Source organism: Chaetodon auriga, chromosome 17, assembly GCF_051107435.1.
Source record: "Chaetodon auriga isolate fChaAug3 chromosome 17, fChaAug3.hap1, whole genome shotgun sequence".
Classification (NCBI taxonomy): domain Eukaryota; kingdom Metazoa; phylum Chordata; class Actinopteri; order Chaetodontiformes; family Chaetodontidae; genus Chaetodon; species Chaetodon auriga.
The window spans coordinates 13,340,569-13,364,632 of NC_135090.1; the positions used below are offsets into that span (position 1 = coordinate 13,340,569).

Genomic DNA, 24,064 nt, shown 5'->3' on the forward strand with positions numbered 1-24,064 from the left:
CGTCCAGCCTTCCAGAGGGAAACTTATGATGCGGATGTTTATGGATTTGTGGAGGATGGAAGCGCTGATAGGCCTCTGGCACAGGGATCCTGCTTAAGGCAGACGGATAGATCACATGACCGCTTTCTTGGCCCAGACAGCTGTTGCCTCCATCTGTACCATCTATGACCTGCTGCTGTTCTCCTTCTCTGTGCTGTAGTGCACACTCAGGGCAAAATGGTGCACCCCTGGAGCACCTTGAGATTTCTGTGATTTCATTAAGAATCTACACCTTTTTTTTTCCCCCTTCATAGCAGTTGTTTGCCATATTTTCCGTGCAAAACCCATCCTGTGCTGGCTTGAAGCTGAGATCAGTTTATTTCCATTGTATAACCCAGTCTCTGGTCATGCATGCTGACCTTAAATCTGTTTTCCTGCATGTCGTTAATTGCATTATTCTGGGCTATCAACACATCTGCCACTTAAAACTAGGAATGAAACAATTATTCGGTCTACAGAAGAAAACACATTTCAACTATTTCAATAATTCTTATTAATCATTTTTAAGTAATTTTTCAAGTAAAACACGTCCTGGTTGGAGCTTCTCAAACGTTATTTTCTGCTGTTGAATGTGATGTAAACTGAATATCAAAATAAGCCTTTTTCAGTAATGGCAATTTTTCTCCATTTTTGGAATTTTTTTAAATGTAATTGTTATTCAGAAATTAAAATAATTGTTTATTGCAGTCTGAAAACTACCTTGCAAATCTGGATTTCTTTTGCAGGTGCAAACAAGCTCAGGATTTTTTAAAAGGCCTGGTTCTGAATTAATGAAAGAGAGAATAAAATGTGAGATTTGAGGCACAGTGGCTTAAATTTTGGTTACCAGATGAGGGTATGACAAGAATGAGGCTCAGAAGACAAAAAAGAAAGCTCATTCTTCGTGTTCTCAGCTTTAGGTGAACTTGTTAGAACTGGACAGACTTGGTTTATGTGTCCTTGCTAATCAGGAGGAACCAGTGAGTGGGGGACAAAGGAGGGAGGGAGGCCTGTTGGGATGACGCCTGCTGCCAGGGAAGAGTCACATCTGTGTCCTCTCTTAAGGTCAGCTCTTCTTCACTCCGTGTGACTGTGCTGTAAAAACGGTGCTGTCTGCTTGCTGAGCAAACATGAAAACACTCAGATTTGAAGGGCGCATCACAGGGTGAGGGGAGGGAGACGTCTTGACAGCTTGTTGGCAGAGACGGCGAGGAGGTGGTTACATCCAGGTTGGAGTACACCTGAAGTCATAATATAGAATGTAGATTATAGGTACTATTAAAGCATTGCACACAGTATCTATCTAATAGGCCTTTTCACAACAGATATTTACTGAACAGTCATAATTAACAATAAAACAATACATGTCCTGCTATTACAAGTCATAACATCTGCTGTGAAAAAGGCTCACGTCAACATGTGCACACCATACCACACCCATTTCTTCCACTAACATATATAAATCTCCATTTGTTTTGTTCCATCAAACATATTTCTTGGTGTGTTGCCATATTGGGATGTTTTCTACCCAGTAAATCTTTATTTTTTTGGCAGCTTGTGACAATTTAGGCCACTTTTGGCACCATTTCACAGGTTTCCACCAAAAAACACGATCAATAAATGGCCCATCCTCTCCTGTGATTAGTGTGACAGGGTCAGCTTGACATGCAATGACTGATGACTGTCACAACCAATAAATGATTATATGGCATTTCAGTTTATTACAACTAGGCTCCCTTTAAACTTATTATTCGGTCATAGCTCTGTGATGAAAGACTTGCAAAAGTTGTTCTCTTTCATATGTTAAGACTTTTAACATTTATCCAAATAATGTCTGTGTAGGAGAAAAAAACATTTAATTACATTGATATTTAGACTCCAACTTTATAGTTGAACCCATTTTCTGAATGAAACCTGAAAACGGAATTTACTGTTTGGTCATAGTTTAAGGACAAATAGCTTTAGTTACAACGATGCAGCGGTTAACATTAAGTTTAATTTGGAGTCACCATTCAAACGCAAGAGTGATCTGATTATATTTATTTTACTGTACTGTAAATACTGAACCCTGGAAAACGTCTTTTTTTTTTTTTTTTTTTTTTAACATTTGCACTTCAACTCTGTAGTGCTCTCTAGTGGTCAGAAGTCAGTACTGCATACACACAGTACTGCCCATATGCAGTTTCTGTACACTGTAGAGTAAAAGATTCTCAAATACAGTATAGACGTACAATACAGTCCATCAGTCAAATTAATTCCCATAATGTGAACACAGACTTTATTTTGAAATACAAAAGAACAATAAAATGTTGGCAGAACAATCTCAGAACTTTCCCCGATCAACAACTGTTTTTCAATCTCATGTTTTAATCCAACATAAATGGGAACAATTTAAAGTTCTCTGGGGGAAAACATTTCCTGGTGCTGTCTACAATTATTCTTTCATTTTAAGCACAGGAGGGGAAAAAGCCTTAAGCAGAGACTGACAAGACAGACACACAACAAGACACGAGAAGATAAAACTTATCAAATCAAGATTTACAGGGAAGCAGCCTCAGATGAGGTCAGAACATAATGTTTCACAGGGAGAGTGTTACCGTGGTCTGAACCCATTACTGACCAGGTCTACACTCTGACTGTAAAACATACCAAACAAACGAGAGCAGCTGATCTAAAATAAAACATTTCACTGGCATGTTTTAGGTTGTTTTGAGCATTTCTACCCAGTGGCAAAGCTACAGTAGATTCCCCAATGATCACTCGTGTAGCGTCCACAATCCAGTTTCTCTAGTCCCACGAGGGCCATGTGGTCAGGGGCCAGGCGTGGAACGCCGTCCTTGGTAGCCGGGCGGAGGTAGACCCGGTCGAAGCGGCAGCGACTGACAAAAGGAACAGTCTTGTTGCTGTTGCTTTTGGTGTCCCACGTGTAGCGGCAGTGCTCCTGCTTTCCCAGTCGCTCCCACACATCGCACACAGTGGGGGGCAGACCCACCTTGGCAACCTGAGATGGAGCCCAGAGCAGACATTACCAAAGAGGAACACTGTTTGATTATATGTTTTGGGGGAAGATTTAGGAATGAGCATGCTGTTACCCCCCATTGTTGCAGATGTTATTTGGGCTTCTGAGCCAGTGCAAATCATATTTTTTACAAGTCACATGTGATGCAAAGACAAACGACTGACCTCGGGGTCCCTCAGGTTCGTGTCCCCTCCAAACAGGACAGTGACATCATCCGGTGCCTCTCTCATCCTCTGCATCACAACTCGCAGCTGTTTCATCCGCTCCACTGCGTGGCCTTTGCAGCTCTCCAGGTGGGACGTCATCAGACACAGTTTCTGTCCTTTGAAATCCACCTGATCTCAAAGAGAAGAATCCAACTCCAGCTTTGAATCAACTAAGGTGAGCAGAATTGAAGCACACGACTTGGAGTATTTGGACAAAAGTGTGTGCACGGACCTGAGCTACAAGCAGATTCCTCATCATTTGAGTGGTGGGATACGTCACTATCTCGCTCTCCAAGAATTTGACTCGTGACTTCTTCAGCATAATCCCAGTAAAGTAACCCTCTTCACCACCTGGTCAGCACAAGAGGAATGTCAGCCACGGTTTATCCCACATTCTGTATAATACAGCTGTGGGGCCTTTTTTTAGGTTTAGAGCAACATACTGTGTTCCAACAAAGACAAAATATCTACATCACAGGTCTTTTACACAGCAGGCATTATAACGTATAGTAGAAAAAGCACAGGTGCTACTAATAACATCAATAATGGCTCAGTTGTATTCGTGTCCCAGTAAGTCGTGACAATGAGCCAGCACACAGAATACCAGAACCCTGAAACTGAATCGGCTAAATGGAACTCAGCCATCATTCATCTTATTATTCACACTTGTGCTGAATGTATTCAGTGAGAAAGACCCATCGCACATACTGTACCTTCCAAGATTAGGTAGCTGACAGCCCGCTTCTTCAGGTACTGCACGTAAGGTGGAATCAGCTCCTGTAGGAACACCACATCTGGAGTGTATCTACATGAAGAGAAGATTCGCTTTTCAAACATCATGTGCCTTTCCTCTTTGAACTAACCTGGGGAGCCTGTCCAGTGTGTGACCTCTGCATCTCTTGAGCCACACAGTACCCCCTGGTAGACAGATATTTAAGAAAAGTGATGCTGACAAGACTAACAGAGTCTAAACACAAGCTTACAAGACTATGAAGGAGCACAGGCCTCTAGCACGTTCTGCGAGGTTGTCTGTATCAAGTCCATCCACGTTCCAGGAAATCAGCGATAGTTTAGCATCATCTTCTTCTGGGGGTTCTTGTGTGGAGGTCGCACTGTCTTCAGTCAAATCTATACTGGAGATTTTTCAGAGACAGTTGATTAATTAAGAATTGTTAAGTGTTGGCTGGCTATAACAGAAAGAGTCATGGGTAAACGTGATCACACAGTCATGTTAACCAAAGGAGGGAAGACTGTAGGCTTACCAGTCTCCCGGAGGCTTTTCCTCAATCTTCTGCCTCTTTGTTTTGAGGACGGTCTCTTTCTCTGGGGAATCTTCTACTTCAAATACTTTCTCCATGTCTGCCTCAAAGAATGAGTTCAAAGCTCTCTGCAAGACAAGCGAAGGGTAAGGTAAATCAGGGGCAACTGCCTACAGATTTTTATGTAATCCATAACAGATTTTTTTTAACATTCATTAGCATTTTTTAGCATCAGAGGCTGACCTAATGAAAGTGAATTAAGGTGCAACACTGTTAATTTAAGTAGCCATACTGGCTACTAGCTTTTACCATTTTGTATGTGGCCGCAACATTAACCTAACTAGGTAATGTAACATCTGAGAGGCCTCAGCTGGTGCAGCTACTATAAGTTACCTCCATCTCCCAGTCATTTTCAGCCAGGTAGCACTGAGCTACAGCGCTGTCAGTTCCTGCTACTGCAGCAAACTCATTGCAGAGGCGAGTTCTGTTTTCTTCCACATTAGAAACTGACGGTTTGTCCGAGTCGGATGTAGAGGCCATCTTTTCTGGTCACTACTTCTACTTACAGAATTACACGTGAGGAAGTCGAGTTAAATGTAAACATCATTTCATATTCCTTGTTTCTACAAGTTACCTCAGGTGTAACAGTTAAAGGTTTCCGGATGTAATTGCTCGTTCCGATAAATCCAAGTGCAACAAACGGTGCTTTGTATGATTGACGTTGAACTACTGTAGGCTGTGTCACATATAACGTTATAGGTGCTCGTGAATATCACCGATGGTTGTTGTTAATTCGGTGCTGTTTACTTCTTGAACTACAAATTTATCGAAACGCAACTTAGCTAGCAGGTTAGCAATAAGTTTCGCCCGGACGACCTATCAGACGCAACACCTTCCGGTGCGTAGTAAACAGAAGTTTGACATTGGCCAGTACTGGACATTTCTAAGCGCTAAGTATGGTTTCGCTGCCGTTAAATACGTTAAAACAAATAATGAGAACAATGGTAGATTGTCCAGGCTTTGACAGAGTCCTGACAAAGGTAAAAAATACACTTTCTGTGGCACGTGTTGACCGTTTATATAAACTCAACAGTTCACCGAGCTAGCAATGGCTCGCCTTGTTGCACTGTCACACATACCTATGTGCTTTCCTCAGGTGGACGTCTTGTCTGCCAGCCCAGGAAAGGTGGTGTGTGAGATGAAGGTAGAAGAGGAGCACACTAACCGGGGAGGTACGCTACACGGCGGGCTGACAGCCACCCTGGTCGATGTCATCTCCACCATGGCTATCATGAACACTGAGAGGGGAGCACCAGGAGTCAGTGTGGATATGAACATAACGTGAGTCCATAAACACTGTGAATCTTAAAAAGCTCAGATTTATTCGCCACTGATCCCTGGAAACCTGAGCATCGTCCGTGGACTAACCTGTGAAATTTCAATGGATATTGAGCTCTCAAATGGACAAATGTAGCTACAGATTGCAGTGGTTGTAAGGTTCATAACTCAAACGCCGTGTGGAATGAAACGTTTTAGACTCCTACAAGATAGGCCTGAGATTTGTAGCAACCATTTCAGCGACTATTTGTAGAAGCAGACAAGAGGTTGTTTTATTTCCTCCAAATTACTGTTGCAAGTTGAATTTAAAGTTTCGGACATATTTCAGGCAAGGCTGAGGATAACATTTCTGAAATACTGCTGTCATCAGAAAGAAAACCTCTAAAATCTTTTTATTTCGATTTTTTTTTAATGTAATTTCTAATTGTGATCATTTTCTAGAACTTTTATTTTGGTTGACCTTGAAGTGGTCCAATGCAAACATACTGAGTCTAAAAATACCTCAATCTGCATATAAAATGTTGTGCATTGTTACTTGTAGACTGTAACCTCATGTTCCTTAAACCAGAAAGAAATACAGAGGACTTGATCTCAGTGTCCTCGACTGTACCAACAGGTCTGGGAAAAAAAAAGGTTTTCATCACCGCAGCCCCCGTGAAAATGTGTGGGATCAGCTTGTCTTAAATTAAAATAAATTGAAATTCAAAATGTGATCCTATTTATTCCCTCTGATGGTGACCTTGACCTTCAGTGTGTTAACATGGTCAGATTGAAGATTAACTTCATAAGCTACAAATGTCAATGTCTTACAGATACATGAACGCTGCCAAGATAGGAGAGGACGTACTTATCACTGCTCAGGTTCTGAAGGAAGGACGGACGCTCGCGTTTGCCACTGTAGACCTCACCAGTAAGGTCACAGGGAAGCTCATAGCACAAGGAAGACACACTAAACACCTTGGCAGCTAAGCTGTCCCCTCTCTGTGCCTATTTGTAAATCATGTATCATTTAACTACACTGTCAAGACAAGTGAAGATGTAAACTAACCTCTACTAGTAAATAGTTTGCAAACCCACTGTGTACAAAAACAAAAAAGGCAACAGTGCTACAACTCCTTCCACAGCTGGGTATTATGTTGTTACCAGTGTTATAAATTTGTTGTCACTGCTACTGTATTAATGGTACTGTTTCATGCACATGCAATAAAGCAAATGGACAAATGTAATGCTTTCAGAATTTGCACTGTATTGGGATATGCTCAGCAGTATTGATTTGAGAATCAACAGAAAAAAAATTTCCAGAAGTTACACACCTTATACCTTTTCATTTGAACACACTGAATCAACAAGGAGCAAAATTATTTGTACTGTGTGCTTCATATTCTTTTGACAAAAAAGCCTGCAAAACCCAATTTAAATTTAATGAGCATGGCAGCAAATTATGTAAATTTTAGTAGGTCAAATTAAACAGAAATCAGTTAGCTTTCAGCAACGTTTGTTAAGTGTGTTAAACATTAAGTATATCACCATTTCAATCTCACCAACCCACATCCCAAATAAAACAAAACATAAAACAGCAGATTTCAGTAGCTTAAATGAACGGTGCATGAACGACGGCTTGAACGGTGACAATGACCTTCAACATCTAACCAACATGTCTCAACTTTGTGTACAATGCCTTTCAAGTCACTCAAGATTTTTCGCAAAGGCCTGCCTAGCATTTTTCAGAGGAAAGCAAATGACACAAAAACATTTTTTAAAAAGTCCAGCAAAAAAACTAAGGCGGTTTATAAGAAGCAATACCTACACCATATGATTTGACAAATATTGTTCATCTTGTTTCTTCGCTTATACAGGTGTTTTAACGCCTATTCACACCTGTCCCTTGGTCAAAAGATTGTGTAAAGTTGTTCTAGAAACCCCATTGACATTACAAACAAGCTTTAACAATCCTTTCTTATGACAACAAGGATATAAAAACACGTCCATCTGAGAACCACCGTGAAGACATGTGTATTGTTTGTTCCTGCTTTGATGCAACATAAAGAGTTCCTTCAATGACCGGTGCTGTTGACAGTGCGGCTCCAAGAGAACAACCAACCACTCAAAATCAATGTTCGTGCAGGTTCAAATAAACAAAACTGGATGAGTGAGTAAGAGGGAATGCAGAGGGAGTGAAATAAAAAAAACAGAACAAAACAAAATGGGGGAACCAATCCAAAAATGGCAGAGAGGAGAAGAGGGACATTGGGAGCGTGAGGGGAAAAACAAGGATGGAAACTGATTCAGCTTCAGGTCAGGGAGGGGAGAACGAGTAGGTAACAAAAAAGGAGAGATCCAAGCACAAGTTCAAATCTTTTAAAAGGAAACGGGTGGAGATGAGTACATCAATTTGCTTCTGAAGGCTTAGGCAGGAGGGAGGGGAAGGGCTTTTCCCTATGTGGCTGAGTGGAGCAGGAAGCCTTAATCTGGCATGTATGGGCGGAGGTGATCCTCGATGTCTCCCACACCCCAGCAGGTCAGCTGGTCCTGGGGCAAGTAAAGGCAAAGGCTGCACAACTTGAAAACTGTGGCCTTAGTTTTAGGAGTCTGTAAAAGAAGTGGACAGAGAACATTTTTATTCTCAATTTTCTCCCTCAGAAACAAGGAGATGCTGCTATCTGATGGTAAATACGGTTGAAAAGTGCACTAAAACTTTATTTTACTGAAGGTTTGTTTTTCTTTTGCAAAGTTTAGTTTTGTTGATTACCTGTGTAAATTAGTTTTTTCTATTTAAAATTATGCACTACAGAGTGCAGTTCTACTTAAGCAAACAGACAATAACATTAGTGTCAGCAATTATGTCTCATTTGTTATTATAGTTGTTTGAATTTAATCAGATACAAAACAACATGACATCAGCTTTATGTCATCATCATCATCTCTAAATGTTGGCACCGGCCATTGAAAAACCCATACGGGTTCACCACTAGTTGGGCTGTGTGACGTTTCAGTGTAGCTCATCAGTAACACTGTGATTTCATTGTACTGACTCACCTGTAAGTGCTGTCTATCCATGAAGAGAAATACAGACTGACTTGGGTTGTTCATGACCATCCCAGCCTTGTCTTTACGACCCAAAGCATGCAAGCACTGCTTCTCATAGTCTCCATGATGAAATTCAAACTTGGCCTGTAAATCAAAGGGTAGACTTGTGAGCCAAGAAGTACATTTTGTTGGATCCATGGGTGGGTGATATACATATCAATTACTCAAACTCCTGTTTTTGCAATATGTAAAAAAAGGTCTTCATTGTGAAAATAAAATAATTGCAACACACACAAAAACGTTACTTTGAGTCAAAAAATGACTTCTACCATCTTTGAGTTTTGTTGGTCAAATAAGACATTTGAATACGTCACTTTGGACTGTATTCTACAAAGTAATCAGCATGTTAATTGATCGTGAAAATAATTGTTAGTTGCAGCCATAATTAACAAGAGACTTCAAACATTTGTATCCCAAGTAATCTGACGACATGCCAAATTCTGACCTGAACAGGCCTAAAGGGTTCATCATCAGCCCCCTTCCATCTGGAGAACAGCAGACAGACAATCTTCTCAATATCGTTGCGTGGCCAAAGGATGAAGTCCATCTCCTGTGTGCAGCCTATCACATCCTGTGAATAAGAGAAGGAAGAACAATGTAAAACACGACTGTACACCGTCTTCTTTAAGCTCTCCCCCTCCTAAGATGGTGCACCAACGTACCCTTCGCATTGACTGGTATCGGGGGGCGTGTAGTTGCACAACATCTTTTTGCAGGAGTTCTATTGAACTCTCGAGAGTGTAGCTGGAATCCCGCACACCTCGTAGGATGTTTTCTTCATAATTGTTGGTCATCACTGGTACCACTTCAGCTACCTCAAAAAGTGCAGACTTCTTCTTCTGTAATGACAAAGAGCAGACACAAACATGTATTTTAAAGTCATTGTTTAGCCTTGGTCGTATGAGAAACAAGTCTGATTTTAACACTGATAATAATTATGTTATTGTGTAAGAGTGTGGTTTCAGACTTGTCAAGTATTACTGAATTCTTCCATTTTTACTGACAAACCTTTTCTTTGAAAACGAAGGCTATATAAATCTTGAAGTCGAACTGATCAGCCAAAGATTCCCTTTTCTTCCGAAGTTGAGCTCGAAGTCGATTTCTTGTCTGATTTCTTCGTGAAGTTGGGTCCCCCATGGTTAGATTTTGATGGTAGTGTCTTCCTCTTGAGCAGAATATTTTGGCTACACTCTCTACTTTTGTATTTATACGTTGGATAAAGGATGGAGCTAGCTACCCTTTGCAGAAACGACGCATCAAACAACTCTAGGGCTACATCTGTGAATTACCCGCTATCTACCAAATGAAAAGGTCAAAAACTCAGAAACAAAACTAAGTCATTTTCACGTCTGTAAAAGGGCAGTGTTGAGGTGGGGAATGATCAACAAGCTAAGACTACATCTCCTTCTTACTTGTTCAGAAATCCATGTTTTAAGACATGACTTTTAAGCCAAATTAGCTTTTTCTTCAACCTGCCATCCGCATGGGATTACAACAGAGATATAAATTAAAGAGCAAATCAGATTTAACAAACTTTTCTTCTGTGTTACTGAAATCAACAGACACGGCTGCTAGTGTAAAAAACCCAAACCGGCAATATATTTTTGCAAGTGAAATTGAGGCGTACAGAGACTAGCAAGCGGACAAATAATCTACTGTTTGGGTCATTTCAAAGTCCCTTATCCATGACTGTCGTTTTGTGTTTGTTTCCCTGTAGAGACTGCTTTATGTGCGTGTTACAGACGGATTGGGGATACAGACAAACATGGCAGGTAAATACAGATGCCAGGAGATATTGGCACCGGGTAACATCGAAGACTACTGCGAAAGTACCTTGACATTTCCTTGACTGTTACTGCCACTCAATTGGCCCACGGCCTGCGGTGCTGCCACTGCTGATAGTCATGATGTGGGCGTATTTTTAGCACACTAGCTAAGGTGAGCTAGCAAGCTAATCTAGGCATTCACTTCCAACACTAACTAGTAGTGAACCAACGATATAGCTACATCTTATCTTCTGACTGATTGGCTTAATTGAGGCCTATGTGTGGTCGGCTAGCTAGCGTACAGTCATCTTTCCACGCGTTTACATTTTCTCGTCTGGTCCAATGTGACTGCCAGTGCTGTGAGAGTCAATAGACCTGCGGGGCTGACTGACTAGCTGGTTTTGCTTGTGCTCAGCATTTTAGCTCGATATAATTTGCTTCAGTCGTGTCTTGTCAACAACTACATCGACATAAATCAGCCAGGGAATCAAAAGCCAACCAACGACGAACGCTGAATGGCGAAATACACCTTAGCTAATCAAAATCTCCCCTTTCCACGTCTGAAGTTTCGAGGTGTTTGCTGCGCTTGTTTTCTTTCTCTTCTTTTCGTCAGTCGTCACAACCTCCGACTCGCCCTGCTGCATGCCATGTCAAGATAAATCGACAATCCAGCTGAAATCCTCCGTTCTTTCAGTCGACATGTGGCGTGTTCTGTCTCCCGGCGGGCCCATATTTAACGGCGTGTTGTCCAACGTTTTTCCGTTTGGTTTCTTTGTGTGTTTTCGGGCAGCTAATAATGGCACAGACGAGCTCGTCGGTCCACAGCCTCCCCAAAATGGCTGCACAGTCAACTACAAAGATGTGACGTGTGTTGACATGTGACCGCACGAGCAAAAAAAAAAAAAAAAAACAGCACAAAAAAAACGTCCTCGTCGTGAGTGGCTCCTTTACCACGTGATCCGGTGGGCGTATTTAAGCTCCTGGCGCGAGATCCACAGGAAAGAGAATAGACAGTCTGAATAACGAGGTGTGCCTCATCAACGGTAAGTTGATTGTACGTTTATCTACTTAAATATTGTCTTTATTCGTTCCACATCTGCTGCTCGTTAAGTTCTGCCGACAGAAGCTACTTTTGTGTTAGCATTGGTCTGTAGTCGCTTAAAAAGGCTTACGTTTAGCGTTAGCTGACTCAGTTGGCCTTTTTCTACCGTAACGTTTCCTTCAGAGGTGCCGCCGCATTTAACGTTAAACTAGTCTTTTTAACAAGGTAACGTCAATTAAGTCTCATTCTAAATAAGACATGTTTCACAATCATCGTTGGTGAGTTTAAGATCTAACGTTAACACTTTAAACTAGCTTACTTTGGCTGCTATCTCAAATGTTTGTCGCTTTCTGATCGCTTTCCTGAGTAGTGACGTCATGTTCTTTCCTTATTAGGTCTCTTGGAAGAAAATGAGCTCAAGTGGAAAGCTAAAACACAGCCGCCAAATGTCCAACGAGAACATAAAGGTGAGTGATTAATTTATCCTCGGTTTGAGGTGAACTCCTGCAGATTAGTATCCACCCAACGGTTAAACGTTTAGGGATGAGATCCAAGAGACGATACACAGGTAGCGTAACGTATTATCACAGTATGTCGCCATTATTGGTGTGGACGATGTTGTCACACGCCATTTTTACATAGAGAACAGCTGATTAGACCTCAGTATATATAGGTGAGACAGAAAGAGGTCACGTGTATCAGGCTGGAGGAATCGCTCTTAAGTTGTTTTACCCTTTCTGTCCCCGTAAATATAGCCCAGGATGAACACTTAAGACCTAAAAACAGGGTACACAATCTCATGTACTGGAGTTTTCAATGCAAACACAGCATGTGGCATCATTCAAATATGCAATCCCATAAACTCTCAAATGTTGGCCCTTTGACATGCTGCAGTAGAAAAGCACAGGTATAAATAAGAAAATAAATGACAAAATGCATCTTGCTGCTTTGATTTCAGGGCTGGCTTACTGGGAAACTTGAACAGAGCTGGGTAGCTGTTAAATTAGTAACTCTTGCTTCTCTGACAAGTAGAAATTTCTGCTGTCAAAGCTTATTTGAGCAGTAAATGACTTCAGCAGTGAAAGGAGACTGGAGAATCTGTCATTGTTTTGCATGGCAATACAGTTTAACTGCATTGTTTTGGCTGAATGTTAGTTGAGGACGTGAATATTTCATGTCTGACAGGTCTTCCTTAGCTCCTCCAATTTGGACAAAGCACTATGTTTTAATTCAAGCTACTCGAGACAACCATGTATAGGCTGTACCTCAAGTAGTTTCAGACATTGTCTCTCCCACAGCTCAAAATTGCCAAAATGGGACCCATATAGGCATGAAACACACTCTCAGCTGTGTGAAGCTGTGGCCAAACATTAACAAACTGAGCTTGTTGGCTGACCTGTAATGAGCTTTGAGGAGAAACTTTCCCACGGACGTTGGAAAGAGTTTGGCCTGTGCGCCCGTTCCCACACCTGTGGGCCTGTTGCACATGGAAGCAGTGTTGTTGAAGCACTTCACTTGTACCCTCTCCCATGGTGACAGTGTAACTAAAGTAAAAGCGTGCAAAGTGATTCTAAGTCCTGATGAATAGAGGCTTTGAGAATGAGAACACAGGTCGTATTAGCTTCCCATGTGACTCAGTCTTGAGTTTCTCAAGACCCACTGGAGAAGGGTTTCAGATATTGCCTTTTATCATTCTCATATCTGTGGTTTGTGATCTACTCAGCAATAAGGTAAAACTTAAGTTGTCTTCCAGAGCTTTTTCGCACCATCTCAAAAGGCAATGGGACCCCCCAGGCAAACCCTGCAGGTCCTCCAGCCCTCAGCTATCAACAAAGATTTGGGAAGGTCGGCTCAGGTATGTGGTGGCTTATTCCTTGATGTCTATTTTGTCAAAGTTTGCATTCGATCAAAACTCTGTATGGTATTGTTCCATTGACAGATGTGATTTGTAGATGCCTTTCAACCTCCTTCTAAATCAACTCTTTAGATGGGTAAGGTCATTCCCAAACGGAAGCAGTGGAGCGCAGAACAAACTAGAGGCCCAAAGAGGGTGAAGGTAGAAGTCAAATCCACACAAACAGAGGACAGTCAGTGTTTGACAGATGGCATGTCCAATGAAGCATATGAACTTATGGTCAAAGGTAGGCAGGGATTCACAATCAATGCACTGCAGACTACAAATTGTGGAATCTACCCAAGAAACAAATTTATCTTGAGCTTGAATTAATGTTGTTGCAGAAACACCACCTTCCACCTATTGGAAAGAGGTAGCTGAGGAGCGTCGGAAGGCCTTGTACAATGTTCTACAGGAGAACGAGAAGGTGAGTTAATCACTAAGAGATGGCTAATGTTTAGCTCGCAGTTGAGCTGTTCCCACGCTTCCACTGAGCCAAGTTGGCTCTAGTCCAGCTGGCACCGAATTTTGATGTAACTCTGCACCTGAATACTGATTAAAGTGAGTTTTCTCATTCTGTAATAATGAAACCTGCGTGCTCATTTTGAATGGATTATTTGAAGGTCTGAAAGTTCTGCCTAATATACCTAAAATGCCCTTTTTCCCCGAAATAGTCTGTGATTTGTGTCATTTGTAAGATACATTGTTGTGAGGAGGATTTATTAAAGCGTGGTTGTGCTTTTTCAAGCTTTCTTTATTCAGCTTAATGACACCACTTTCCCCCCCCCCCCCTTCAAACCAGCTACACAAAGACATTGAGGCCAAAGATGAACAGATAACAAAGCTCAAATGTGAAAATGATGAGCTGCAGGAGTTGGCACAGCATGTGCAGTACATGGCTGATATGATTGAGGTAGGTATGAGTTTTGGCTCCTGGTGTCTGGTCTTGACATTTTGTGACCACTTAATTTTAATCACAAGCTTGTTCTAGGTTTGAATTCAAGCCTTGTTGTACACATTTGCATGCTGCATATGTTCTTAAACCACATTCCTAAATTATTTACCTGAGTGTGTATATATGTCACATCTTCTGACAGGTGAACACGGTCGCAAAGACCTGTATATGAAGTATAGTTACAATGAAATGTAAACTACCTTGAAGGGCTTCTCTTGGTATTTGTATGTAATTTTTTTATTTATTTTTTTTAATAAAGAGACTGACTGGGAAGAGCCCAGACAGTCTGGAGGAACTGAGGGAGATGGCCCTTGACGTGGATGACGATGATGACGACAGTGTAGTGGCAGGTCAGAATGAGGAAGAAGACTCTCATTGCAGTCAGAGTGATGCTGAGGAAGAGGAGGCCTCAGACAATGAACAAGATGGATCGCAAGACTGACCGACAACTCGTGTATGTCATGGGACTTTTACAGATTTTAGCCACAGTGTGTTTTGGCAGTAACAGGTGGTCATGCATTTAACTAAACAGGCCTTCAAAGCAAACTATGAAGATCATTTTTGAAATGCCTCTAATTTTATCTTCAGCCTTGACAAGACAGGGACTGGTTCCATTCTTTCAGAGTTATTGTAGCTTTTGCTGTACTTGTCAGTTCTTGTTCAAGTAAAGAGGCTTTCAAAACTAAACCAGTATATATATATTTTTTTCCACATCAGACATTTTGACACGTCTCAGGAAAAGCACAGGTGTAAATTCAAGCCTTTGCTGAATCTGGACGATTTGTCTGCTTTGAAGCTTGAATTGGATTTTGGCAAGACAGTCTTTTGTTCTGCGCATGGACATGCCGAGTCAATCTTGGAGTCGTGTTGGGTGAAGTTCACTTGGCTGTTCATCTGCTGTAAGGTTGCAGTTTGGTGCCACCTGCTGAAGCAAGTGCAGCCTCGTCCATTAGTTCTTGACCATAGGACGCCCTGTCACCTGCTGCAGCATCAGTAGCCTCAAACACCAGAGTCCTCAGTCACCTGTGCTTTTCCTTTTTTTTAAGACTGTCCAAAATGCGTGCTGTGCAAAAAGCCCACTGAGGTGATATTGCTCCAGGTGACAGTGCCATCTTCACTGCCAGATGTGGCTGAGAGCATGGCCCTCAAGGGTTTTTGGTTTACACTGTAAAATTGTGCAATGTTATGGCACCGTTGTGTACATAAAGCAGATGTAAAATAAACATTTTTACAAAAAATTGTTTTCAAGTAGATTTTTTTTTTTTTTTTTTTTCTCCAGGCCTGTGAATCTTGTCCTTCAGTGAATGCTGACTGGTTGTGGCCACCATGCACTTCACAGTTGGTATAATTTCTAAATTGTTTGAGGCCAAGGGGAGCTCAAACAACTGGTCACAAAAAAGCAAGGCTTTTAAGTTAGAAATGACTTCAAATGTGTGTAGCAAAGATTTTTGTTTCTTACCCCCCCAGTCATTTTTCTGCAGAATTTACTTTTAATAGTTCATTTGTAGCTGTGCAGTGGGGGAAGTAAATATGCAACTCCACTATTTCAACATTTCTAAAGCAGCGATTCAAATGAAATTGAGACCAGATGTTAGTATTAACTCAACTACACAGACAAATTGTAATAGTCTGGTGACTGACTGACTGGGCCATTCCAACGCCTCATTTTCGTCCTCTGGAACCAGTTGACAGTCTCCTTTGCAGGGTGTTTTTAAGGTCCCATGCAGCTAACTATTCTATGGAAAGATAGCAGCTTGGACTGAGTTTAATGGAAGAAATGTTAGTGTGTTGAATATGTATTTCCCCTACTGTACTTCTGTAATTGAGTATGATTTTTACTTCTAATCAAGTATTGACATTGTTTAATTTTACTTATAACAGGGATACTCAGCTTGCTTTGCCTGGGGGTCAGTTTTGCAAAATGAAAACGGGCCAGAATCAAGTGAATAAGGAAATATGAATATTTAATGAGATCAAATGAACAAACATTAAAAGGCCCATAGCTCACCTCTCTTTGAAATTCTTCATTTTAAAATTAACTGACTTATATGAATTACCCTCATCCAAGGATGGACACTTGATCTATATGGCAGATAAATTGGATAATTTAATGCGTTTAATGGCTGCAATTGCATTTTAGTTGCAAACGCCTCAGTTACATTGAAAGGGTTTATGCAGCATTGAACAGAGCTGGCACCTCTTCCATCATACATTCACTCGTGTTGGAATGATCCATAAACATAAAGTTGTCCGTCCAGGGACAGAATGAACAGCATATTTAAACTCTCTTGGTGTTAAACTCACATTTGTGCTGCAGTTTGCCCACCCTGAAAGGCCACCACACAAAGATCGGCCTTCTCTTTGTTTCTAACAGACTAATTTCATAACATCTTACAAAACTGGCATCTCTCCCTCTGCAGCTCTGACTGACTGGTTCAGACAAACAGGAAATCTCCTGTGTGGGGTAGAGGGATGGATGAATTTACTCAGCCAGTGAGGAGCGGGTTACTCCTCTCTCTCTCTCTCTCTCTCTCTCTCTCTCTCTCTCTCTCTCTCTCTCTCTCTCTCTCTCTCCTCCCCCTCCTCGTTTTCTTTGTCTTTCTTTAATTACTCTTTCATTTTCCTTCCTCTCCTCTCTTTTTAATTGCTCCTTTTCTTTTTCCTCTCTTTCAGTCTCTTTTCTGTCTCCTTCTTTGGTGTCTCTTCCTCTTTTTTTTTCCATCTTTGCCTTCTCCTTGTCAGTCTTTTCAACAAGCTCCCAGTATTTTCTCTTTTAAAGGCTAAATGTGAACCTGAAACAAGCTGTTTGTACAAACTTCTTTCTCCCACATCAGGATGATCAGCTGAGGTGACGTAGCTGAAGTTCAGTGTCGTGCTGCAGGAGCTTGATCTCTGACTGGATTTGGCTCACTTTGTCGCTCTCAATTAGGTACGAGCTTTGAGGATCTTCCAGAGTTGTGACTTTTATTTTCCCCTCTGCCTCACTCTGGTTGATCTCTCTTTCTTTGTCTTTCAGGTTGGCTGAGCTCTCCAGATTCTCTGCTTCAGCAGCCTTCTTCTCAGCTGCATTCTGGTGATCAGATCATCCTTTGCAGGGTGACCTTCCTGTCGAAGTCCTCCTGCAGATTTTGGAGGTCGGCAGCCACCTCCTCCTGTCTCACAATCCACCGGCTGTCGCACTCAGCGTTTAAGGCCATCAACGTCAGGCCAAAGGTAGGCTCGATGTCCTTCTTTCTTTCCGGTCGTTTAGCCCGTACACTCCTTGTCATATGTATCAGACATGATTTATCTAAGTTACAGTGAACCACTATTACCAGGATGCAGCAGGAAATGATGAAACTCATGACAGAAACTTCTGTTTCATCTTAGCACTGAATGAAGTTGGTTTTGTGTTGCTGAGATAATCTTACCTTGTGTCCTGAGAAGCTGCTTCTCTCCATGAGAGCCAAACAGAAATATTGTTGTGTAGTGGAGCATTAAGCTGTGCTGTGCTATGGATGTGTTGTTGTTGTTGTTGTGACGTTCAGTAGTTGCGTTGTAGTTTGTTCCCACTATGAGATGCCATTTTGCCACAACACTAACAAAAATAACTCAGCAGACAAGCATCAGTCATGACAGACATTTCAGACTTTCACTTAAAAAAAAATCCCAAATTTTGTGGGTTCAATTATGCAAAAATAAACTTTATTGCAACTTTTGATGAGCAGAGGAAATACTGATGGAGAAGAGTAGTATGCAACTAAACGGATCAGTACGGAAGCTTTTGACCACAGAGATGGATGAAGATCAATTCCAGCAAAGTGAACCAAGTTATTCTTAAAACCGTTCTCTTGATAATTAAAGATGTGCACAGTTTGACAACTTGTAGTTTGTGATGATTAGGAATTCAACAGCCAATGAATCAACTTGACTTAACACTGGTTAACTGCAAGTTTGAAAAGGAAAGCAGCTCGAAAAAAAAAAAAAAAAAAAAAATGAACCAACACTGAATCAGTGAATGAGTTAAGATACTTTGCCAAATACTGTAACGTTATTCACATCATGGAAGAAAGAAAAGTAGCTGTTACTTAAAATATGGACAATGTTTTCCAAAAGGATGTCTAGAAAAAAACAAAACAAAAACAAAACTTGACGCCGTCTTCAGCTTTTAGTAACAACTTCACACATTTACAGATTATAATACAAAAGAAAAAAATACATTTCATAAAAATATTACCACTTGTTTTTAATCAATATGGCTTTTGGACTGTGCAGTTAGAACCAAATGAAAGGATTCATATATTATGGGTTTGTCTTATTTTTACGTTGTGCTTCTAAAGGTAAGTCTGAGCATTGTGGCCAAAATGCAAATGTGTTGAAAATACATTCTCCTTAATGAATTATGAGCTCTTATTAAAAGACCATTTTAAAATGAAGCTTTCCTTTGGTTACAGTAAATGTTAGAAGTAATAAAGTAACATTTCTAATATATAATGTCCCATTAAGTCTGGGACCTTTCAGGGAAAAGAAATCTATAATACTATTAGACTATTAGCAAATCTTAATCTTCTCCAAAATAATAATTTATCGAATATAATTCATTCAAAATAAACTCCAATTAAAGTTAAGCATGAGATCATTTGCATGGTGATAACATGGAGGCCTATTTAAATGATAAACAATATCTCAAATACTAGACCTGCTCCGAAATAGAACATAAATACACATTTCATTTACATAACAATGCCATCTGCACTATTACAGTATAACTCCAAAGAATATTAGAATTACAAGGAGTAAATAATAAATAAGATGAGTGAACAAATGTGAGTTGTGTCGCCGTGCACTAGCACAAGACTCAGTAGTTCAGTTACAGTGGGAAAAGTTGTAATTGGGCTCTTACCTCAGGTCAGTTTTCCCACATTACAGTTAAGATGCAGAGAAGTAAAACAGACCCAAGACATACCGAACAAACACTTCATTCTGCAGCTTCTCATAGAAAACACTTGATTTCTAATCCGGCCATTAGCTCACATACGGTGTGGATGTGCAGGTAGCCAAAACCGAGGCTACGCCTTGACTCAGCCCAAAGGAGCCTCCTCTCTACGTTTATTAAGAAAGTGCACGATCACGAACCTAAACCACCTTTATTGCCCTCATCTGGCTTCGTACCTGGTAGGAAAAATGCATTTACAAAAGAGTATATTTGTGGACCATATCAAGGCTCAAATGGTCGAAGCTGACTTTTTCAAATGTCCTCTCACGTCAGCTAGGTGCAAAAACAGTCACGTATGTACAGAAGAAAATTGCACTTGTTCAACTGCAAGTATGAGAAAACTGCGAATTAAACTGAGTGAGTGAACCTCGTGCACTGTGCTGACCTGCTTCACCTCTACCCTTCAGTTTTTCCTCCACTGGAGGTCAAAATCTGTTCAAGACCGTAAACTGCTGTGAAACTAGAGCTTTTAAACCGCAACACGACTTCCTCTCAGACGCCATTCTCAACTCATTAATGGTCCTCCGTGCCACATAACACACATCTTTCAACCACACAAGAATCCCTGAAACTCAAAATGGAACGTACTAGAAAACAGAACTTAAAAATAGATTTTAAATACAAGCACATATATTACACCGGCTGTGTAAAATATGCCATATTTACATGCCTTACAACAGTGCAAATCTTCCGAAAGCGGGAAAAAACATTTCTAATGCAAAACCACCAACTAAAACATGTGATAAACAGAGATTATTCAAAGATCATACTTAGTATATTGCGTGACACAACTGACTCGGTAACAATCAAGATGATAATTAATCAGTGAGCAGGTGATACAGGTGTTGTGTGCAGTGGTGGATAGCTTGTTGACAGAGGTCATGTGACGATGCATTGCTCAATTTGCAGTTTCCACAGTCTTTGGAGCAGCTTTCAGCGGCTTTGTGTCCAGTCAAATTCTCCTGTTAAACTCAACGCGACCGGTCCGCCTGGCTCAGAAAGCAGGGAGAGGAGGGAGGGTGCAGGGTCTGAAAGTGGAGATGGTGGAGGACTAGGTGTGTGAGTGTGCATGTGTGTGTGCAGGAGGGGTACCGGTTGTGTGTCTTTGTGGTTAAGAGGGTTTGTTTGGTGTTAGTTCCTTTTAGGCGGCAGTATCAGTAAAAACAGTGATCTGAAGTGGAGATCCTTAAGTCTGTGCCATGAAGCAGATCAATAAAGTGATCAGTCATTAACAGCCCTGTGAGGTGTGCAGTGCGGGGTGAAGCTGAGTGGGCGGTGTTGTCCTCGGAGCTTTGGGCTGAGATGCCATTTGTGATGTCATCGGTGGCACGGCGGCTCAGAAGGCAGTGGTGACGGCGTTCCCCCGCCGCGCCCCAAGACGGATCATCTCCCCCGGCACCGTGTCCAGCTGCTCGTACGCCAGCCGCCCCTCCTCACCTGCCACAAACACAAGGTTACCTATACACACTGACGACAGGTGACGATGGCGTGGTACAAATCAGTGAAAAATGAATCTGCACACTGGATTCACGCTTCAAAAACTTTATCGGCCTAAGAAAAGGCAACGCTTCCCCACTACTGCTTCAAGGCAAACAAAAGTCAATGTCACACTGGCTGATGGAGACCCAATAGGGGGAATTGTTGCCTTTTTTCAGTCCAATAAAGTTTAATGGGTTAAATCCAGTGTGCATCATCAGAGTCTTATTATACAAACTACATTAATGTTCATCCTGTAAGAATATAAAATAAAAATACAGACATAAAAGTGATGTGTAGAAGTGTAGCGAAAGACCAAACTGAGCAACATTTGATTTCCATAAATTTGTTACTCACCAAACGTGAGCAGGGTTTCTATGGCAACATGGCGAAGCTCTTCGTCGGCTGAATCACACAGTGCTACGACCGCTCTGATGCTCTCTACTGCCTACAGACAGACAGAAATACACAACGGTTCTGTTACAACACATAACTCCTTCCCCATCATAACGCTTTAGATAAACAAGAAACATTACTTTTGTGCCTCGCCTCTCACGTGACCAAGACCAGTAAAAAGCAACTACGCAGTTGCACAGTAACAAACAGAATACCTATATGCCACATGTAGTGTTCAGTGAGAGAATAGTGGTTCGCCATGATCATCCTCTCCATGCTGCAAAAACTAACTGATGAGAAATCATGTGAAATCATGTGAAACCATGTACTTATCTTCGTCCTGTCAGTGTAGATTTATTGCTGGTGTTGTGTCCACACTTGCAAAGCTACACAAGCCAACACACAGTGCCAAAAAGAAGCTGTCATTTTGGAGGACGCCACTCGATTTGACTGCTGAAGCTTCATATCAGCTTCGTCTGAACGGAGCATTTCTGCACAGAACATGGACTGCGTGCTTTGTCCTCAAACTCTTACACTGGAGTCACGTTAGAAGAGATCTCTTCACTGCCAGTAAACCACACATACAGCATGTTAAGCAGCACGCTGCAAAAAATCCAAATAGAGGCGACTGACCTGCAGACAGCTGAGAGCTGAACAGGCCGCCCTCTGGCTCTGACCTCCAGCCTCTGACAGCGCCTGGGTGTAGCACTCCACCGCCTGCAGACACACACAGAAACATTCAAACAAGACTCGCAGCATCTGTCAAGACTATTTAAAATGTTGTTTACACACACATCTCTCTCTAACATGCCCCCTGTCTTCAGCACTACTCACTCTGGTCCTAAAGTGGCTGCGTGATGCTCCAGTAGAGAGGTAGTCAGCTGCTGCCTTGTTGACCTCAGGGTCCTCTGCAGTGAGCAGGGAGGCCAGGGCCCTCAGGGTGCTGCTTCGGGGCCACAGGGTTGCCACAGGCACCTCCTCCAGCTCCGCTAGACACTGAGAATAATCCCCACTGCACAGAGCCCCTGCAAACACATCTGAGGACGACGCAGACAGACACGTGTCAAACAGAACAGTTTAGACATACAATAGTCTGTAGAGCGTCTTTTCTTTAGTCCTGACATGAGCTAGTTTGCTTTTGATCAATATCTTTCCAGTTTGTTTTCAAAAATTCAGGGATTTATCAATGTTTAACTATGAAAAATGGGTGAAATCTTCTGTAGAAAACACCCCATTGTTCCTTAATGTCTTGTTTCTTTTTTAATTTTCCGCAGTGACTCATAATCTGCAGTGTTTTGCGTGTTGTCACTCTGTTTTCTATTCATTTTCTGTTACACAAAGCCTTTTCAAGCTGTTCATGTTGCAAGAGGACCTTATTTACTGTGAGCTAGTCATCAGAGTCCTCTTAAAACATGCAAAGATTTGGGTGCTTGTAGGCAGAGAGTGAAAGCTGGTTTAAATGATCTGCTTTTTTTTAAAAAAAACTATTTTTTGGAGAAAATCTGTACAAAATAAATCATATATACTGAATTAAAAGTAAGAGTTATAGTGGAGGGATTTACATGAATCAGTGGCAGACAGGTGTAGAGTTGCTAGAATCAGTATTAAAAGGATTTTGAGTTGCTAAGTTGTCGCCCCCCTTTTGCTCACCCTCTCTGGCCAGGTGCAGCAGGTGTGTCTCCATGTCCTGTACTTCATGCTGTAAGATGTAGCTGTGGAACTGAAACACAGTCAGGACATCCTGGGAGAGCGCAGCCGCCACCAGATCGCTCCTGTCCACCATCTCACCCACGACGACCCCGATCACTGCAGGGAAGAGACGGAAATCTGTGGTCAGTGAAAACTGTTTCTAGCAACTACTTTTGCATTGTGAGGATCTAATTAATATAAAACAAAACTTTAACATAATCAGTGCTGGAAGAAATATTCAAATCCGTTACTGAATTTACTTATCAAAACAACACTGTGAAGACACACCAGTACAAGTAAGAGTCCTGCATTCAAATCCTTACTTAAGTAAAAGTATGTCAAAATTATCAGAAAAAATTACTTAAAGTATCAATATTAAAAGTACTTTTCATGCAGAAAAATCATCTCCTTCAGTGTTTTATTATTATATCTGACATTTTGGATTAATATTCCTGCTGCATTAATGTGTAGGTTCCATTTTACTGCTGTAGATGTTTAAGGACGAGCTCTTTTTAAGTCACATTTCACCCCTGCAAATAATCCTTGGAACTAGATTCACAGTCTATTCTATTCAGTCTCTTTAATGTCTTATTTTTAGCAACTACAGTGACCTAATTTTCCCTCAGGGACAAATTTAAAACTGATTTTAAAACCAAATTAGTTTACACAGCAATAAAAAACACAGAAAAAAGACTGTGCTGCACACAGAAAAAGACGTGACGCAGGAAGAAGACGGGGATGATCCAACCTGTGTCTGCGCTGTGTGGGTGTCTTTCCTGCAGCACCGCCGTGTAGCGCTGGTTCATGTGTTTGAACACTCTGTCCAGTGTGGTGTGGAAAAGCCCTGCAGACCCGCTGCACTCTGACCACAGAGTCATCAGCTGTGGGCGCTCCGCAAGGCCTGGGAGGACTGAGAGGAAAAAACAAAAACAAAAACACAAGGT

The 24,064-nt window shown here is 41.5% G+C and overlaps 5 protein-coding genes across 8 annotated transcripts in view; 2 read left to right on the forward strand and 3 right to left on the reverse strand.

Moving 5' to 3' along the window:
• Nucleotides 1–1,997: 1,997 nt before the first annotated feature.
• tdp2b (tyrosyl-DNA phosphodiesterase 2b) lies at nucleotides 1,998–5,161 on the reverse strand. Its single transcript, XM_076754251.1, has 7 exons — nucleotides 4,896–5,161; nucleotides 4,506–4,630; nucleotides 4,227–4,376; nucleotides 3,957–4,048; nucleotides 3,476–3,594; nucleotides 3,202–3,372; nucleotides 1,998–3,019 (listed from the first exon to the last, which is right to left on the reverse strand). Exons 1-7 carry the CDS (start codon nucleotides 5,040–5,042, stop codon nucleotides 2,738–2,740), a joined length of 1,086 nt encoding a protein of 361 aa, XP_076610366.1. The 5' UTR covers nucleotides 5,043–5,161; the 3' UTR covers nucleotides 1,998–2,737.
• A 222-nt stretch (nucleotides 5,162–5,383) lies between these two features.
• On the forward strand, nucleotides 5,384–7,073 carry acot13 (acyl-CoA thioesterase 13). The gene is made up of 3 exons (XM_076754253.1): nucleotides 5,384–5,542; nucleotides 5,659–5,843; nucleotides 6,653–7,073. Exons 1-3 carry the CDS (start codon nucleotides 5,459–5,461, stop codon nucleotides 6,807–6,809), a joined length of 426 nt encoding a protein of 141 aa, XP_076610368.1. The 5' UTR covers nucleotides 5,384–5,458; the 3' UTR covers nucleotides 6,810–7,073.
• Nucleotides 7,067–11,548, reverse strand: c17h6orf62 (chromosome 17 C6orf62 homolog). Its single transcript, XM_076754252.1, has 5 exons — nucleotides 9,936–11,548; nucleotides 9,590–9,766; nucleotides 9,373–9,498; nucleotides 8,877–9,011; nucleotides 7,067–8,429 (listed from the first exon to the last, which is right to left on the reverse strand). The coding sequence occupies exons 1-5, from the start codon at nucleotides 10,062–10,064 to the stop codon at nucleotides 8,304–8,306; spliced, it is 693 nt and encodes a 230-aa protein (XP_076610367.1). The 5' UTR covers nucleotides 10,065–11,548; the 3' UTR covers nucleotides 7,067–8,303.
• A 133-nt stretch (nucleotides 11,549–11,681) lies between these two features.
• gmnn (geminin DNA replication inhibitor) lies at nucleotides 11,682–23,228 on the forward strand. 2 transcript variants are annotated; one of them, XR_013078399.1, is made up of 9 exons: nucleotides 11,693–11,736; nucleotides 12,131–12,202; nucleotides 13,489–13,590; nucleotides 13,723–13,876; nucleotides 13,974–14,056; nucleotides 14,432–14,542; nucleotides 14,844–15,038; nucleotides 17,601–17,797; nucleotides 23,095–23,228. XR_013078399.1 is itself a non-coding variant. In XM_076754306.1 (8 exons), exons 2-7 carry the CDS (start codon nucleotides 12,146–12,148, stop codon nucleotides 15,024–15,026), a joined length of 690 nt encoding a protein of 229 aa, XP_076610421.1. In that variant the 5' UTR covers nucleotides 11,682–11,736; nucleotides 12,131–12,145; the 3' UTR covers nucleotides 15,027–15,038; nucleotides 17,601–17,735. The 2 variants fall into 2 exon arrangements, 1 of the variants encoding a protein (XP_076610421.1); XM_076754306.1 differs by lacking the exon at nucleotides 23,095–23,228 and having other exon boundaries at nucleotides 11,682–11,736; nucleotides 17,601–17,735.
• ripor2 (RHO family interacting cell polarization regulator 2) overlaps nucleotides 18,247–24,064 on the reverse strand; it is a 64,557-nt gene continuing 58,739 nt past the window's right edge. For all 3 annotated transcript variants that reach the window (XM_076754305.1, XM_076754303.1, XM_076754304.1), the window contains exons 17-22: nucleotides 23,869–24,030; nucleotides 23,082–23,237; nucleotides 22,266–22,468; nucleotides 22,065–22,148; nucleotides 21,393–21,483; nucleotides 18,247–20,996 (exon numbers count right to left, since the gene is read on the reverse strand). In XM_076754305.1, coding sequence (XP_076610420.1) covers nucleotides 20,896–20,996; nucleotides 21,393–21,483; nucleotides 22,065–22,148; nucleotides 22,266–22,468; nucleotides 23,082–23,237; nucleotides 23,869–24,030 — 797 coding nt within the window. In that variant the 3' untranslated portion in view covers nucleotides 18,247–20,895. The remainder of the gene's footprint in view (nucleotides 20,997–21,392; nucleotides 21,484–22,064; nucleotides 22,149–22,265; nucleotides 22,469–23,081; nucleotides 23,238–23,868; nucleotides 24,031–24,064) is intronic.